Source organism: Hippocampus comes, unplaced genomic scaffold (genome assembly GCF_001891065.2).
Source record: "Hippocampus comes isolate QL1 unplaced genomic scaffold, H_comes_QL1_v1.1 scaffold345, whole genome shotgun sequence".
NCBI lineage: Eukaryota > Metazoa > Chordata > Actinopteri > Syngnathiformes > Syngnathidae > Hippocampus > Hippocampus comes.
Genome location: NW_017805538.1, coordinates 1231447 through 1249396, shown reverse-complemented (window position 1 = coordinate 1249396; position 17950 = coordinate 1231447). Strand labels below are relative to the sequence as shown.

At 42.7% G+C, this 17950-nt stretch overlaps 1 protein-coding gene across 2 annotated transcripts; it reads right to left on the bottom strand.

Moving 5' to 3' along the window:
* Positions 1-242: 242 nt before the first annotated feature.
* On the bottom strand, positions 243-7983 carry abcb6a (ATP binding cassette subfamily B member 6 (LAN blood group) a). 2 transcript variants are annotated; one of them, XM_019878510.1, is made up of 19 exons: positions 7548-7983; positions 6872-7392; positions 5908-6048; positions 5628-5817; positions 5450-5542; positions 4886-5078; positions 4211-4332; positions 3950-4125; positions 2385-2510; positions 2224-2300; positions 2083-2146; positions 1923-2008; positions 1789-1846; positions 1615-1719; positions 1340-1514; positions 1135-1247; positions 952-1046; positions 820-888; positions 243-740 (listed from the first exon to the last, which is right to left on the bottom strand). In XM_019878510.1, exons 2-19 carry the CDS (start codon positions 7385-7387, stop codon positions 581-583), a joined length of 2559 nt encoding a protein of 852 aa, XP_019734069.1. In that variant the 5' UTR covers positions 7388-7392; positions 7548-7983; the 3' UTR covers positions 243-580. The 2 variants fall into 2 exon arrangements, with proteins under 2 accessions (XP_019734069.1, XP_019734068.1); XM_019878509.1 differs by having other exon boundaries at positions 6872-7406; positions 7548-7982.
* Between the last annotated feature and the right edge of the window lie 9967 nt (positions 7984-17950).

Here is a 17950-nt window from a genome sequence, read left to right as displayed (position 1 = left end):
ATCATTTATTTGCAGATGCCCCCTGCCCCCCAATATTTAAAAAAAAATATATATTTTGGGCGGTACAACTTCCATTTTTTTGTGTAAAACGCTTCTGGGCATTATATTCTGGTTTATTGACCAGTTTTTGAAGTTAGTAATGTAACACACACACACGCACGCACGCGCGCGCACAAACACACACACACACACACACACACACACACGCACACACACACACACACACACACACACTAATGCAATTACAACTGCAAACTGGATCCGTCCCTATTCCCAGTGAATAGCTGGTCTCCACTCTATTTACTAATATCACTTTAAATTAAGTTGAAAACTGAATGAAAATGGAGTGTGTATTAAACTCTTGATAAAATTCTGAGAACTATACCCTGACATAAATGGCAAAAACTAGTGTTGTGTGAGCGCTAGGGTGGTTTACATTGCACCAGTTAGAAAAAATTATGTATTTCATTCAGAAATGTAAAGACACCATTTGAATTAAAATTAAATAAATAATGAAGATACTTTCTATCGAGTTCAAATAATATCTAAACTGAAGGTCATCACACGAACTAAGGAACATTCAATGGCCATGGTGGCCCGAGGGAGTAGAAGGCGGCTGGAGTTTCTCAGACTTGAAATCTTTGGCTTCGGTGTCTGCTGAGGAATCAGAGGCCTGAGCCTGCTGTTGATTTGCCCACATGTCTGCATACAGGCCTTGCTTTTGCAGTAGCTCCTCATGTCTTAAACAGAAAGATGGTGACTTTATTACCGTTTCATTAAATACAAGGAAGTTGCCTGCCATTGAAAAACAGCGCTTACCGTCCTTGCTCAGCAATCCGACCCTTGTTGATGACAAGAATCTGGTCTGCTCCAATGATTGTGGACAACCTATGAACATAGCTTATTAGATGTGCTACAGGTCAATTGAAGACATGTGAAGGTATCTTTTACCTGTGAGCTACAACAATGGTCGTACGATTAGAACAGACTTTGGCTAATGAGGCCTGGATGTTTCGTTCCGTTTGGGTATCAAGCGCTGATGTGGCCTGTTGAGACACCATGTGTGGTCAAACAGGAAATGCTGCAAACCGAACAAAATGGAACCAGTTTGCCATGCTGTGATCGGCTCATCACCTCATCCAGCAGGATGATCTGTGGTGCCTTGAGGATGGTCCTAGCTATCGCCACCCTCTGCTTCTCTCCTCCACTCAGCTTTAGGCCTCTTTCACCCACCTGGGTATTATAACCTTCCACAGACAAACATTACCGGTACATGATATTGCACTTTTGTCAACCCAAATGATGAATCAGAACTGACAATTCTCAATCCACAAATCACCTTCAGGGAATGCCATGATTCTATCATGGATATCACCAGCGATGGCAGCCTCCTCCACCTCCTGGTCGCTTGCAGAAATGCGACCATAGCGGATGTTCTCCAGGATGGTGTCGTTGAACAGCACCGTGTCCTGGGGGACCACTCCGATGTGCGCTCGCAGAGATGTCTGCGTCACCTGAACACAACGAAAAGAGGGTGTCATTTGCTCTCCTCCTGCTTTTTATGTGCCGAAGTTATTTCAGAAACACACACGCTGAAAGTAAGCATAATCTTACTTTGGATATGTCCTGACTGTCAATGTGAATGCTACCCCCCTGAACATCATAGAAGCGGAAGAGGAGTCGGATGATGGTGCTCTTCCCGGACCCTGACGGTCCAACCTATGGAAGGTTCAACAAGAATTACCTTTTTTCTTCATAGAGATTACGTTCACACACTTGTTGTCGTACCAGGGCCACAGTCTGTCCAGGTAGTACTGTAAAGGAGACATCCTTGAGAACCTCCTTGCTGTAAAATGGGAACAACCACTGAGCGGAACTGCCCGTCATCATATGTTTGCATGGCAAAGCAGAGGGGAACCCACCCATTTGTATAACTGAAGTAAACATTCTCAAACTGAACTTTCCCCAGCTTGTAGTGAAAATCCACAGCATTTATAGCGTCTTTCACCTGCGTGCAATAAAGAGTTGTTTTAGGAAAGTGGGCATAACAGCTGTTGGAGTACTTGTGAGTTTCAGATGTACCTCCTCCTCTTCCTCAAAAAGCTTGATCATGCTTTCCATGTCAATGAATAAATTTTGGATCATTCTGGAACAATAAGAAAAAGTTGCTTGGATAACAGCAAATGATTGCTACCTAAAGCACAAGGAGTTGCATGTTCTTACCTGTAGTAGGTACCAAACCAGTTGAGAGGGGTATAGAGTTGGATGATGTATGTTCCAAACAGAACAAAATCACCAACCTGAGAGAACACATGGAGCAATTCAAGCTTGCATTGCTGAGACATTTATTCCAAACACCCAACTTCCCATGTGAATATCAGCACCTGAAACTTTCCTTCTGTCACAAAATAGGCAGAGAGCAGGGAGCCGGCGAGCAAACCTGCTCCGATGATCAGGTTCTGGGTTTGGTTGAGGAGGGCCAAGGAGGCCTGTGTCTTCCACTCTGATGACTACAGTGGGAAGATACCACAACCATTAGACACAGTGACTACATTATTTACATTAACCGGTGTACTGAAATTGTTCTTTTTCTCTGTTATGGCGCTTGGCCTGGGACGACTTACGTCTCCACTCACCTCGTGTGTTTGATTCTTTTATCTTGTATTGCATATTCATATCACAGAAAAGCTCCAAACCGCACATTATGTTGAGCTTGCATGGGATAAGGGAACACTTTTTGACAAATGGTGAGCTTCAGCTGAAGCTGAGATTTTCTCCTCTTTTCCAAATGGGAAATGACGCAGGCTTAGAATCCATTATGTTATTTCCGAATTTGTAAAACGGAGTCATAGTCGGTACTGTATATCATAGACCAGGGGCCCCCAACCTTTTTTGCCCCACGGACCGGTTTATGTCAGACAATATTTTCAGGGACCGGCATTTAAGGTGTGGCGGAAATAATACAACAAAATAATATGGTATGAGCTGCATGAAAACTGTGGTGTTTTCGAAATATAATAATAAACACAAGGAGCGTCTAATCTGGCCGCAACACTCCGATCGCTATGGCAATGTTTAATGCCTTCAAAATACGATACAACGCAAATTCAAAGTGCATGAAAATGACGACTCACCACAGCACCGAGCTTGATTTTCTGCAACCAGACGGTCCCATCTCGGGGTAATAGGAGAGACAATGACACCTCAAGTGTGTGGTTTATGTCCAGTCTACTTCGTAATTTTGTTTTCGTCGCCGTTGCTGCATAATCCCCCCCGCCTCACACAGGTAGGATGTCGGAAATAGCAAAAGTGCTATTGTGGCGATCTCAGAGTATTCAGCCATAACTTTAATCCAGTTGTCTCGAACGTACTTTTAAGGCCGCCGTCATTTGCGATCTCCAGCAGTTTTTTTACTCATTTTGCGAGCTCCGGTGTTTGTTTTTAGCCTAATTGGTCGCGTTACGGAGAAGCGTGGCTTGACGTGTGTCAAGCTGGACACAGACGGATGTAACGGAGAATCCGGTAAGTTTTCAAAATAAAACATCTTTCGTATTCCGAAATAAATAAAACGGAATTAAGGCAAGTTCTTTCTGTGCGGCCCGGTACCAAATGCCCGGCGGACCGGTACCGGTCTGCGGACCGGCGGTTGGGGACCCCTGTCATAGACAACACGTGATTGGACATATTTCTCTTAACTATGAGAGGCTTGGAGGATAAATACGGACCATAACCCCTATTGTCCAGAAGGCCACGTGTGGAATATATTAATTGTTCCTTAGTTCTGTGTGGGAATTATGTCAAAACCACCATATTAGTCGATATAAATTTGTAGCATTCGACATTAAATGTCATATTGAAGTGAAAGTACACCTTTTTCACAACCCCTAGGTACTACCATGCGATGAACTGTCTTTAGCCGAGCAATCAATATACGTGGGCTGTTTCATACCTGGTATTTCAAAATGGCGTCCTCAAAGCGGCTGACTTCATAGTTTTCTGCATTGTAGTATTTCACCGTCTCAAAGTTCAGCAAGGAGTCGACAGCCTTCGTCTTAGCAATGTTGTCCTGCTGATTCATATCCCGTCTGTACTTGGTCCTCCACTCTGTGATAATGATGGTCAAAGCTGGTGGACAGACATAAAATTTTTCACTGGGAGTGACAGCTGAGAAAAATTGAGGATCTCTGAAGCAACAACTGATGTTACTCACTGAGGTAGAGGGTCATGCACACAAAGACAATGAGGCCAAACCACGCGTTGAAATTGGTGATAAAGTAAATGATGGATATAACAATGTCAGCAATTGTTGGGACGATGCTGAACACAATGTAGCTGTGGAGAAAAACATATCTTTCAGTCAAATTTCCCTACTTTAGCATGAAAAACAAACAACCAAACACTGTGCACACAGTAGTTATTTGTGAAAAAAATTGTAAAATGTATATGTACAATATTTTTTACACTATGTAGTACTATACTAAAAGTATCAATAGGATTTTATCATTCATAATAAAACAATAAACTAAATTATTTTAAATTGAAATCATATATTTCAATTCACGTAGATTAGGCCAAAATGATTCAAACCACAAAGCCATTGAAGGAGAGCAGACCTTTGAATAAATATTGTTATTCCTGCAGCATGGCATATTGAAAACAGAAAACATCGGTGTGGGATGATAGTTTTGTGACGCCTGAATATCCCCGATCCATCTGCTGGATCAGTTGAGTCATTGACGAATTTGGCCTCAATCACATCGTACCGTAGAATGTGAAATGGAAATTTGTTTATCTGCAGCTTTTAACTACTGTAGTAAAAGACAAGAGTGGCTGAAACAACTAAAAATACAGCAGTTTGTTGACTTCATTAGTGTAGCCATCCCACCTGAGCAAGCTGTTGACGGACGAGGTGCCACGGTCGATGCTTCTCAGCACGTCGCCGGTTTTGCGGCCCAGGTGCCAGCGTAATGAGAGGGCGTGCAGGTGGGCAAAGAGACGTACTTGCACCATACGGTTGGTGAACTGCTGCACTCGGATCCACAGGAAGGAGCGCAAGTTGCTGACAAAACCCGAGGCGCCTGCAAGAGAAGGTCATCGTGGTCTTGAATGACGCATACACTTTTCACCTTAATTTTTATGTCACAAAATATTTGTCTCTTGATGTTGTTACACGGTGAAGTAGAGTTGGTGGTTCATAGATAAATAGTTTTAACATATGGTGCTTTGCATGGACCTTTTCTGGTTTAATATGGGAATATCAATGCAGGCCTACTAGTCAAAACATGCTCCACACATTGTGTGTGTGTGTGTGGGGGGGGGGGGGCTCATAAGCGGTGTGTTAATGTGTGCAGGTGGGTACTTGCACACTTAGTAAGGGACCGATGCACACACTCTTACATGAAACCCAAGAACTAACTCAGCATCTAGTGTGTGAAAAGGTCTGTCATACCTGCACCTCCGCCCTGCATGAACTTTAGCAGGACATAAATACACACAGTGGTTGTCAGAGTGTTCCAGCTGGTGCCATCAGTCAGTTCATTGACTGAGAAGGGGAAGAAGACAGAAAAGTAATGATTAAAAACATGAAGCATCAGGTAAAGACAAACCACTCCTGTTGGTATACACACCTATATTTTTGTAGTAAATTGGAACAAAGACGTTGATTGCCCTCTCAACTCCCAGCAGCACCAAACAGAAGAGGACAAGCAGCTGGAGCCAGACATTGCCCCGAGGCCACATGTAAGGTAACAGAAGCTTGGCCTTCTGCGTGAAGCCCTGCCAAGTCGATTGGTTCTCATCTGGTCTGCCCAAGAGGCTCTGAGACGGTGACAAGAAGCCAGTCAAAATTACCGAATGGACTACTGTAGAGAGAATGTGTTTAGTTTTTGTTTTTTTGCTCATCATTACCTGTCCACTCTGCTCAATGTCACGCTCATCTTCATTTATAAGCAGCATGTATGGTCTCTTTGGAAGCCCTGGGGCCTTAAGACCAACAAGGAAGAGCAGTGCTGTGCCCACATAGCGCATCAGCCATAAGCCAAACTGCACCTAAGAGATTTCATGGACAGTTAGAATAAACATCAATCTGAACGTTAAACTGTAAATGACTTAAGGCTGTCCACATGAGGCATGCCACGTTTTAAGTCGTTGGAGTGGGAGGGGCAAGATGTGGCCTCTTACTGACTGTTTCTGGTAGTTGAACATTAGACAGTGACTCAGCAAAAAAAGGAGCAGAGCCTGCATCTCACAGCCCTTAATCGAAAGTACTTTTTACATCACCGCAAGTCAGGGCGGCAATCTCATTATACAGGACTGACAACATTGACTCTGAGGGAATAACACACCTATTGTAAACAAACATACTCTGACCCACTAAACTGTCAGGCAAGTCCTCACTATTAAATATTAACACTAAATTGATGCAACGAGCAATGTACGATACTTTGACCCACACCAATTTGAACAAAAAAATGATCACATTACTGCGGGGAGGAAGAGACTTTCATGGTAAAAACCCAAGTGAAGACACACACCGGCTACAATCTAACGAGATTTATGACAAAAACTGCATCAAAATAGCTACCTTTACAATGATAATAATATTCAGTTTTAATCGACAGGTTCAGACAGGTATTTATTATTGTGGTTGTTATTTGCAGTGTGGTTGACCACGTTGCATCATACTAATGTTTCTGTTGTTTCAAATAATTCGGTCACCTTCAGTTTACCAACATGAGAGGGGCAAAAATATTACAGATCTGTATGTTGCAGTACAATTTTACATTACTGTCCTGCAAAAATAAACATTCTTGGGTCTATAAGATTGTTTTGGTGCACCTAGTGTTTTGCCCAATATTTCAGTGTCTCTCACCAGTTGCTGATTGTCTTCCAGGCCCCACCACCAGTGAGGACTGAACCAGGAGACGAATGCCAGGTTCTCAGCTGCAAACGCTGTCGCCCAGAACAGTAGTAGCGCTGCGCTGTGGCCCCGTGTTCGATCCATGACCAGAGCCCTGCGCCTCTCCACAATAAGCAAGGCAAGCCCCCAAACCCAGGCTATGGCAGAGAAGCAGCCATAGAGCACCACATAGCCTGGGAGCTGGTCTCCTTGGGTGGCTCGCCAAACCATCCCACCCAGAAACTGAACCAAGACAAGGCTAGAAATGGCCACTTGGAACCTGTAGAGACGCGAGCGGGGGATGAACTTGGGCTCCATTGCTGTGCCATACTTCTGGTAGAAGATGAAGTGGACGGTGCCGAGGAAGATAGAGATGGTGAGCAGGACAGCAGGGACCAGAGTGAAGTAAAAGCAGGGGGCGATTCCTTCGTCCACCCACGTGTGGGAGATGGGAAATCCGGCTTCACAATAGCTGTGTACTAACACCATGACTACTGTCGGGAAAAGCCAGAAAACACACCGGACGATTTGAGCACGTAATGTTGTTGCTGGTTTTGCTTTACAACCACATCACATCCCAAAACTGAAAGAGACATACAAATGTCGTAACTCTCATACTGTTCAGCGTTCTGTCAAGTGCAACAATTACCTTGTTTGAGCTCTACTGACCAATTCACACGCTCCAAGTGTCAGTAGCAGAGCTTAGTATAAAGAAGCTAGCAGATGTCCTAGCTTGCCTTATCCGATCCAAACAACTTGAAGGCGACCAACATTAGAGCGTCTGGCGTACAAACTGACTTGTGAGTCATCGGTTCTGTCCGTGGTTGGTTATCGCGCTGCTCGGTGACAACACGCCTGTTCGACAACACACTAAACAACCTTGGCAATTGACGTCAGTTTTACACAACCGACTTACAGAACGTCCCTTAGCATTCAGCGCCCTCAAGAGGAGATGAAGAAATCATCATCATGTTCTCCTGTTCGTTCGGGGATGGCATCATGGCAAGCTAGCACCAGCTTCATGATGCATTACCGCCTCCAGCGAGACTGGAGTGTGGACTGAGAGAACGTGCAGGAAGAACGAAGAATTGACGACAACAACAAGGAAAAATACATCATAAAAACATTATAACAGCATGAACACCATTGGATTATTTTGGCGAATCTGTCTACTTCTAAATGAGTAAAAGGTGAATGGCTTTTACTGACTCTGGATAGCTCTTTAACAGTCTTACCATTCACATCCTGCTGCCACAGCATCAAGAGAAACTGGGGGATCAGAAATCTTCCTTCAGAACACAGTGACATGGCGTTAATTAAGATACCCTTTACCCAAATATATGATTTACATTTACCCACTGAAAGTGGCTGCGAATTGTGACTATACATTTATTGAGTGGATTCTATCAGGTATTTTTACAGCATATATTTATTGAGGGGCGGTCGACTGGTTAGCACAGGCCTCACAGTGCAGAGTTGCAGGGTTAGAAACCGGCTCCGGCTTTCCTGTGTGGAGTTTGCGTGTTTACCCTGTGCCTGCATGGGATTTCACCGGGTACTCCGGTTTCCTCCCACATTCCAAAGACATACACCATAGGTTAATGGAGCACTCTAAATTGTCCCCAGGTGTGACTGTGAGTGTGAATGTTTTTTTGTCCATATGTGCCCTGCAATTGGCTGGCAACCAGTTCAGGGTGTGCCCTGACTGCTGCCCGGACACATTTGGGATAGGCTCCAGCACGCAAGAAAATGGATGGATGGATAGATGGATGAAAAAGATTTGCTGTGGTGCTGTCTCGTGGGTCAGAGAATGGATGGATGGATATTTGAGACAAAGATTACAGCAGTACAAGTATTTACATAAATCTTTAATTATAAAACCTTATCCAGTTTTATAATTAAATGACATAATTACTTTTATAATTGAATTATAAATTATAAGAGGATTGGAAAATGGATTGATATTTATTGAGTAGATAATACCGTTGTTTTTTTTTTTGCGTGTAGGAACATTTTACTTTTTTTTTCTAGATCACGCTTGTTCCTGACATAAATTAGGTAGTGTATAAATTACCCATTGTTTTATCACTCCTGTTCTGCCTAACATAACCAGATTCATTTGACATGTTTTTCGCGGGTATTATTTAATTTTTTTACAGTGTTGTATCGCCTAAAGTAACAAATGTCGGGGTTGTGCTGAAGCCTATGCCAGCTGTCTTTGACTGAGGTGCGAGGTACACCCTGAACTGGTCGCCATCTTATCTCACACTCACATTCCCACTAGTTAACAAAAAAAAAGTAATGCCTGCGATATTATAATTTGACCGTTAGATGGGGCTAAATACAAATGCATAAATGGTGACAGAGAATAAATCAAACGCGACCGCCCACACACCGGCCCAAATAGGTACTGAAAAAGAATGCTACAGAACTACTGTGACATGATAGACGGCACATAATATAAATGCAATTTCACACAGATAACTTAGAGTGCCGTCTCATACTGTACAGGAAAAAGAGGATAGGCAGTTTCCTGTAATTTAAAATTCAAGTGTTCTGAAAAAAAATGCCTGAAAAGCCAGCTGTCTCATCTGGCCTTTGAATGGGGATTAATGAAAGGCTCAGAAGAAAGTGAGTATATACCTGCATATGAAAGGAAGGAAATAAAGAGGATCATCTTTTCCCGATGGGAGAGTGCAAAGGATTTGGGAAAGACACACACACACACACACACACACACACACACACACACACACACACACACACACACACACACAGAGCACAGTGTAAAATCTTTCCATTTAGACTAAAGCCTTCACAATGGTCACACAGCTTTGTTAATCTGCTTCATTGCCACGGTTCTTTTGTGCGAGTGGAAATGGACCTTCTGTCCACCGGCTGGTTGTCACCCCACTCTTTTGTCCTCCTCAAGATGTGACGGCCTGCCCATCACAGCCCTCATCTTCCACTCCTTTTGTGAGCCTTTCTGACTTTAGCATAGACATTCGGTTGGATCTAACACATCTGGAAGGTGGGCTTTTTGTCTCTCATTCTCCTATCGCTTCACTTGTGGCCGAGCGGCACATATGGACTGTGACAGGTTGAGATGAGAAGAATGTGGACCTTAATCTAATCCTGTGATTTAGCCCGAAAAGAATACTATCAGTCGTGTTGGGAATGCTGCTTCCAATCTCATTAGTCACAAGGGAGATCAATAAAGCTTTCAGTTGCGTTAGATTGTAGTACTCACGATAGAAGCTTTGTGAAATCAGTCCTTGTTTTGCAATCTCTAATACTCAGCCATGATCAATCTATTGTGTAGCCCACACTGCACAAGCATGAAGGCAGCTGGAAAAGTCAGAAACAGCAAGGGGCATTGTATTTATTCAGTTTTTTTTTCTGTGGGAGGTTATAGGGGACACGTAAAATGTACATTTTGTTATGATGTGTGTTTTTAAGTTTTGGTTTTGGTTTACTCTGAAACAGCACCACAACATTTGTGTTTTGGTCTTAGTATTGGTGTGCTATCATGAGTTTTGTGTTTCTGCATGGGTCTCTTGTTCATGCCTTCCCTGTCTACTTGTAATGTCTTTGTTTCCACTTGGTTACATCAGTTTTGCTCCCTTAATATCAACCAATCAGCTCCTTCCAGTCACTTGTGTTTTGTCATGGTGTGCCTAATTGTTTCATAAGTCTGTTTATTTATTTCCCGGTTTTCATTCACCCTGTCTCTGGTCATTGTCACCGGTCTTCTGTGTGTCATGATTCGGTTTGGGACCAACAGGTGGCACTGTAGGGCTCCCCTGCAGCTGCACACCTGTTGGTCATTAGGTAATTAGTGCTTTAAAAGGACTCCCAGCCCAACCACTCATGGTCAGGTCATTGTTGCGCTTTGCTACTGTCATGTTTGTTTGTTGCTGTTTCTCTGCTGCTGTCAGGTTTGTTTTGGTCATGGTTCTGTTTTAGCTTCAGTTATGATTTTTGTTTGCTACTTTGGACTATGTTTGTTTTGGATTTAGTTTTCTCTGTTTTAATACACTTCATCAAGTACACCCTGCTCCTCCCTCCTGCCTGCTTTTTTTGGGGTCCACCACCACCTCGCATACGTGACACTGTGGTGGCGTGTCTGTGTTTCTTTGTTCATTTTGCATTTTGAATGTTTCATGTTTGTTTGGGGGTGAACTTTTCTAATTATATTTGATTGTGGCACTCAGTCTCTTTGTTGCTTTTTGCAAATAAATTCCTGAATTAAGACTCCCCTCAACCCATACCCAACATTGCCTGCTTTGCTGCGCTTACATCCACCTTCCTTGCTATATGTGTGCGTGCACTGCACTACACCAGTGGTCACCAATCTTTTTTTTGTTTGCCATGGACCGGTTCAAAGTCTCTCATTATACCAGTCGGAACTGTTATAAAAAATAGTGGTAATTGCAGTTCCTTCAAACATATTAAACCCGTGTGTGTGTGTGTGTGTGTGTGTGTGTGTGAGAGGCGACATGCACTGATTGCATGCTGGCAGTGTCCAACTGTCGATTCCCTCCAGGTTGTGGTCCGACTGTGTATGTGTGGGAGGGGCCTTCAAGGTACAGTAGATGCACATGGAGATGAGGACTTTCAGTGAGCATGGGTGGATTATTTATTTGATTTGGGGTCATGGAAATTACAAGAAGCATCTTTTTGCTGATAAGGAACTGATGCTCTGATGTGTTGTAAATGTATTGCAAATGTGTTTTTTAAGATATGCTTTATATATTTGTCCCGCACTGGGGAAATTTACTTTTTGTGTCAGGCACTACCTTTACAATGGCATCCATCTTCCATTTTTTTAGCACTTGTCTTCATCCACACTGGGCTCATAAGTGAGTCGTGGGGTGCACCCAGGACTGGTTTCCAGCCTTCACACTCGCATTAAAACCTCATATACTGTAGCTGTTTTAATATGCATGAGTTGGTAGTGGTCGAGGAACCCGGAACACTCCAAATAAACCATGCTGAGAACCAAGCTCGGACCAATAGCAAGTAAAAATATTTATATGTGCATAAGTAAAATATCTCAAAGCACATGAGTGCATGGGCCTCATATAAGGGTGCATCTTAATGAATTATACTATGAAAAAAAATCTGTACTTCTATTCAATCAGGAAAACTGCATATGGTTAAACTTACCAAACCCATGAAGATACAAATTCAGAAGGCAAATTATCTAATTTCTGTTATTTGTTGTGTAAGATTATAAAATCTACAGATGGCAAATTCAGTTTTTTGTTCAATAATCATGTAAGCACTGAACTATAATCATGACCATTCTAAAAAAGAAATTGAAATGTTTCACCGTGTCGTGAACCTTTCGAACGAGTACAATTCTTCAATTGAACTACTGGAACTAATTAGGTTTTCCTCAAGAATTTAATTAATTCGGATGCACCTGTGAGTTTTAAACAGCAGACTCATTTTGCACCGACTATCTTTGGCATATCATGCTGTAAGGTGCAACATGCTTCAGCCATGCCAACGCTTCAGGTTGTTTTCACAACACCAAGAGGTGAACATGTTCCACAGGCAGAGATGGCAGTTCTCAGGCTGTTCCTGCAAAACAAGTACACAAGCAGGTTTTCCCCATGCACTTGAGACACACACAACCTCTACAAATTACAAACACACAGCTTCCAACCAACCAACCAATCAACCACTTATACACTTATTTTTCCTCCCCAGGTGTATTTGGAGGGAAACGAGGGTGGGGTGGTGCATACTCCCTTGCCTCCTTCCTCTGAGAATTTTTGCATTTACAAATAATCCCATGATGACGGCAAGTCAAAACAGTTGCAACAAAGGAAAGGCAGGATATTGATTTGACATTTGTCAGAGGATTTATCTGCTGTCATTCTCCCTGTTTTACGTCCGTGCCTGGACTTGGTCATGGGAGGAAGGTCTTTTGTGTTGCTTGCTTACTTGATTCTGATGTGTTTACTTGACTTCATTCATGCGTCTCAGTACCGTGGTACTGTTATGTCTCGGGGGATGCAAACTGTAACTCGAGAAGGACTGATAAGCAAAACGAGCAAGCCCCTATTCTTCTTGATAATAAGCAGCGGGACTGTTTCATTACCATACCAGCCTTTACTCTTTGATTCACTTGACATGTATTCTGATTGTTGAAATTTGTGGAAATGATGTGGTTATGAGCGGCATGCAAAACGTATCATACAGAGAAATGACCGATAAATCTTTCAAAACCGGAACTGCCAATGTTCCAGTTTCCTGTGTTACAATATTCAGAAAAAGCAGGATAATGCTTCTGTGTATGCCCGCACGCGCACGTGTGTGTGGAGAGATGGTTACATTGCCAGTTTGGATGATTTTTAACTGGAGCTCAACACGGCAGCACGGGGCTGTAAATTCTGCTATTTCCTCGGTTTAATTTCTCCACTATGGCACCATCATGGAAGCGAAGAAGCGTGTCATCACATTACAGCAGCACACATACACAGGCATAAAATATTAGCTGTGCCATTAACAGCCACCCACCCACGCCAAGCACATCGGGGATCTTATCCCACACAAGCCAACACCTCATCTCCCACTTCCCTCTTCTCCATAACACCCACACTGGTGGCTTACGACCCGTTTATGATTACGCTAGCAATAAAGAGCTCAATGAGAATCAACAAAACAAGGCTGACATCATTCCAGAGCAGGAAACAATACTGTGCACACTTTCACATGAATGCATGTTTAATTATCATGACGAGTTGCCTCAAATTAGTCTACAGTGAATTCCACACCGTTCCATTGTACAGCTGCACATCATGTCATGCAGATGAGACTTAGAGTCGTCAAATCAACGCGAAATCCGGGAAAGAGTGCAATTGACCTATATAGCCAATTGAAATTGTATGAATTCTACTAAGGGTAAAAAACATAGGGGTAGGGTACTCTGGTTCCTTGAGAGCCAGTTCCTGCCTGTTTTAGATATCTCCCTACTCCAACACACCTGCTTCAATTGACCGTCTACAGAGCTTGATGATGAGCTGATCGTTTGAATCAGGTGTGTTGAAGTAGAGAGAGAGGTAAAACAGGCAGGATATGACTCTCAAGGAACGGTAGTTCCCTACCCCTTGTATATATGAAAATGATTCTCCTTGTACAGTTAAACTGCATCTGACCATGGTAATTGTTCTGGACTGAGTTAAAACCAAAAACAAAATGTTGCCCTGTTATTTTTAGAAGATTAGGCTATTTCCACATGTTGTTGAATCAGAATGATGAGCGAAAAAATCCTTGCTGTATCACTGATGGCATGGATAGAAACTTAGAGGCCATTTACATGAGATGGCCTTTTAACTGAAAACTGCAAAAAGCTGTCTTTTTGGCAAACTTTTCTCAAACCAAATACAGTACTTGGTGCGTAGAGCATTACAAATGCGCATTTGGACAAATTTACTTTTCGTTATGCAAAATACAGGTTGTTTTAGCTGCTCTGTGGGAATGATTGATTATATTTTTCTTTGAAAAGGAAACCAAGACTCTTGTTTTGATGAGATCATTCTCATGTAAAGGCGCCCTTACTCTTCTCCAGCCAAGTGTACATATACACCAAGGACGCGTTCAGTGAAACTGCATGCAATGCAGTTGCCCTGCTTATTTCTTCACAAAGCGACATTGCCTCCTACTTGCCTGGCATGCTCCTTACGGCAATTTTCAATTGTTTTACCAATCTACATCTTCACATCAGTGTCATTTGTCACTGTCGATATGCATGGACTGCACCTCATCTCAGTGTCAAATTTAAACGAATCTGAAGTCATCTCTTGCTGTGTAACAAATCCAATTGTCCACATCTGTACAGTATCTGACTTTGGGCAAAAGGGAAAGACCCCTCTACTGGTTGGCGGGCAATCGCAGAGCATGTAAAGACAAAGAACTATTCACATATGTGTTTTTGAAATGCAGGAAGCAGCTAGATAGAGTACCTTGAGAAAACCCATGCATACAAGGGGAGAACATGCAAACTCCACACATGAGGGCCTGATCATAGTTTCAGACCTCAATTGTGAGGGAGATGTGCTCACCCCTACTTCACCATGCTGCATGCAGTTATGTATTAACAAGTAGTACATTCTTCAATTAAACTATTCTGTAGCATCTTTTTGCATTCCAATTGGAAATGTTTCTGATGCAATTTCCCTTTTTATGTAAGGAAAAGTTGCTGATGATGTAGTGGTACACTCGCCTGATTAGTGAGCGGGCAGCGTGCGATTGATTCCCACTCAGTGATGGTGTCGACGTGGGTGTGAATGGTTGTTCGTCTCTACATGTCCCCTGCGACTGACTGGAGACCAGTTGAGGGTATAGTCTGCCTTCCGCCCGAAGACAGCTGGGAGAGGCTCTAGCCTGTTCAGGATAAGCGGTGTTGAAAATGGATGGATGGATGGATGGATGTAGAGAAAATATCAAGGATGATGCACTTATGCCAGATATGGGGTTTTAATGATGAGCTCAGCTATTCACAAATTTGCCCCATGGGCATTCTTGACAGCCCCTTTGTCATTTACCTGTACCAACTTATTTTACTCCCGAGATTGACAAGTTTGTTTAGATCATCACAAATTGAAAGTACGAGACTTATCTGGTTCGTTCATACATTGAATGCATGTGAAACAAGATCACTGAGTCAACAGCATCCCTTTCAACATCTGACTGACAAATGCGATGAGTTTAGCTGTTTTGGCTCTCACGCTCAAGAGTTCAGATAGATGATTTGAGCTGTTTTTAGAATTGTGTTGAGTAAACCATCAATCGTTCTTTTCATTTTCTTTGTTGAGCATGCAATGTGCGTAAAACAGCTGCAGGGCAATGCAGCAAGGTGAATCTGAATGCCTTTTTATGCTGGAACAGTTGTGCAATCGGGGAGTTTGAAATACTTTCTCTGTGGTTTTTTGCATAGTTTTTTACTGAAGAACGAGGTTTGTGAGGACAGACAGTGCGAACAGAAGAGAAATAAATTTAAAAAAAAGAAGAAAAAAATAGAGCAAACCCATAGCAGAATGACAAGGTAAATGACTCTATATTCATATACGTTGCAGTTGTTCTTGCAGGTAAAAAACTGGTGCATCTTGTTTTTAGAGCCAATGCAACCCTTGTTTTGCCTGTTTGGGAATTTGGCAGACGCTCTGGTGGGCATTCTGGCGTACCAGGATAAATTCCTTTGATATGCGCTCGGCGCACCTGACAAATTTGGTGGCTGAAAGTTGACTGAATTTACACCTGATGGAACCACATCTAATTATTACTGTCGTGCAGTGCTTGTCAAAGAGTGGGGCGCCCCCAGGGGGGAGCAAGGCGCCATCAAGGGGGGCACGTTTGACCTAGGGGAACATGATTTTTTTTATTTAGATTTTTTTTTTTTTACTGTCCGAGAATAAAGTGCAAATGCACCTCCACTACATTAGGGGGAAGTGGCGCTATCATTGGCAGAGTATGCGCAGGGAGCATTCGCTCTGTGTTTTATTTGCACTGAGCATGCGCGCTTTGCACACAGCACAGAGTATGAGTATGAAGGGCGGACACGAAGTCGATAGGTGGAGAGAGACGGAGAAAAGAGAAGGTCTCCTGAAAGCTAAGACGAGGAAGTATGACGAAGCATTGGCTTCACTGTGACTACGGTGGTAGACGAGGAAAGACCGGTGTACCTACTGTGTCTAAAAATGTTGGCAGTGGACAGCATGAAGCCAATTAAATTAAGGTGTCACTGAAAGACATTACACCCCAATCACGCTGATGAGGCGCGTTTTCAGTGAAAACGTGCCGAATATTGCCAACAAGCCACAGTAGCAGTCACAAAGCGGGGTACGCTTTGTGACTGCTACTTGTCGCCATTAATCCAGACATCATCTTTGATTTAAAAAAAAAAAAAAAAAGCACAATTTTATATATTTTTGTTTTGCAGGTTTTCATATTATGCTGCTGAATAAATATTGGTGATCAGTTTGAATGCATTATTATTTATTGATTTTATGTAATTTTATTTTTCAGTATTGTATGGTTTGACATGTTCAGTCAAAAAATGTTTTTAGTTTAATTAAGGATTTAATTTTATTTTTGAATTTCAGATGCACTTAAAATCTTTTCTGTTACAGTTACTAAAGCTATTCTTTGTTGTAAATTGGTCCATATTTCTTTGTTTTTCATTCTCATATACAGTACGTTAATAAGGATACAGTGTTATGCAAATGTGTACTTATAACAATTTTATAGATATATGATACTATTGACTGTCGCACGGGGGAAGGGGGGCGTGCGAGATGTTTTCTTCTTCCTGAGGGGGGCATGACAGAAAATAATTGAGAAGCACTGCTGTAGTGTAATGTGACTTTGGTGAATTTGATCAAGGTGCTGCCAGGCCGATTTTGAGCTCCACAGACACGAGTGGTGGATGGCATTGTATTCATAAATATGACAATGACGTGCATCGTACCCTCTGAATCATGGTAGAAATTAACCAGCACGCCCGCGACCCTCATGAGTATCAGCCGCTTGAATAATGGATGAGTGGATGAATATATTTTTGAAATCATCAAGTTGGCCACGTCACAGCTGTGGTGGTTAACACACAGATGATCTCCCTAGCCAATTTACATCATCTGCCCCAGGTCTACTTGCAGTTCCTGCGTGCTTCCACCTCCTGCATGGACTTCAGCAAATCCGTTTCTACCTGTCTGATCAAGGACTGCACCTCTTAAATGCCGATTTTAATGGGAATGAGAGGAGGTGCTTTGATTGGTGGGGCATCAAGTCAGCTGTGTTCATACCCGTTTTTCACTGCACCAAACTGCATACATCTGTGGAAATACAACCCAGTCGAGTCTGTACCTGCACATATTTAGACCACACTTCCTGCCAGACTTGAGCGATGAACGAAAATAGAGCCCAATGTGTCTATGGCAGTGGTTCTTAACCTTGTTGGAGGTACCGAACCCAACCATTGCATATGAGTCAGGTCCCAGTCAGCAAAATTGGTCTGGCCCAGCTCTGGCGCGGACACGGCAC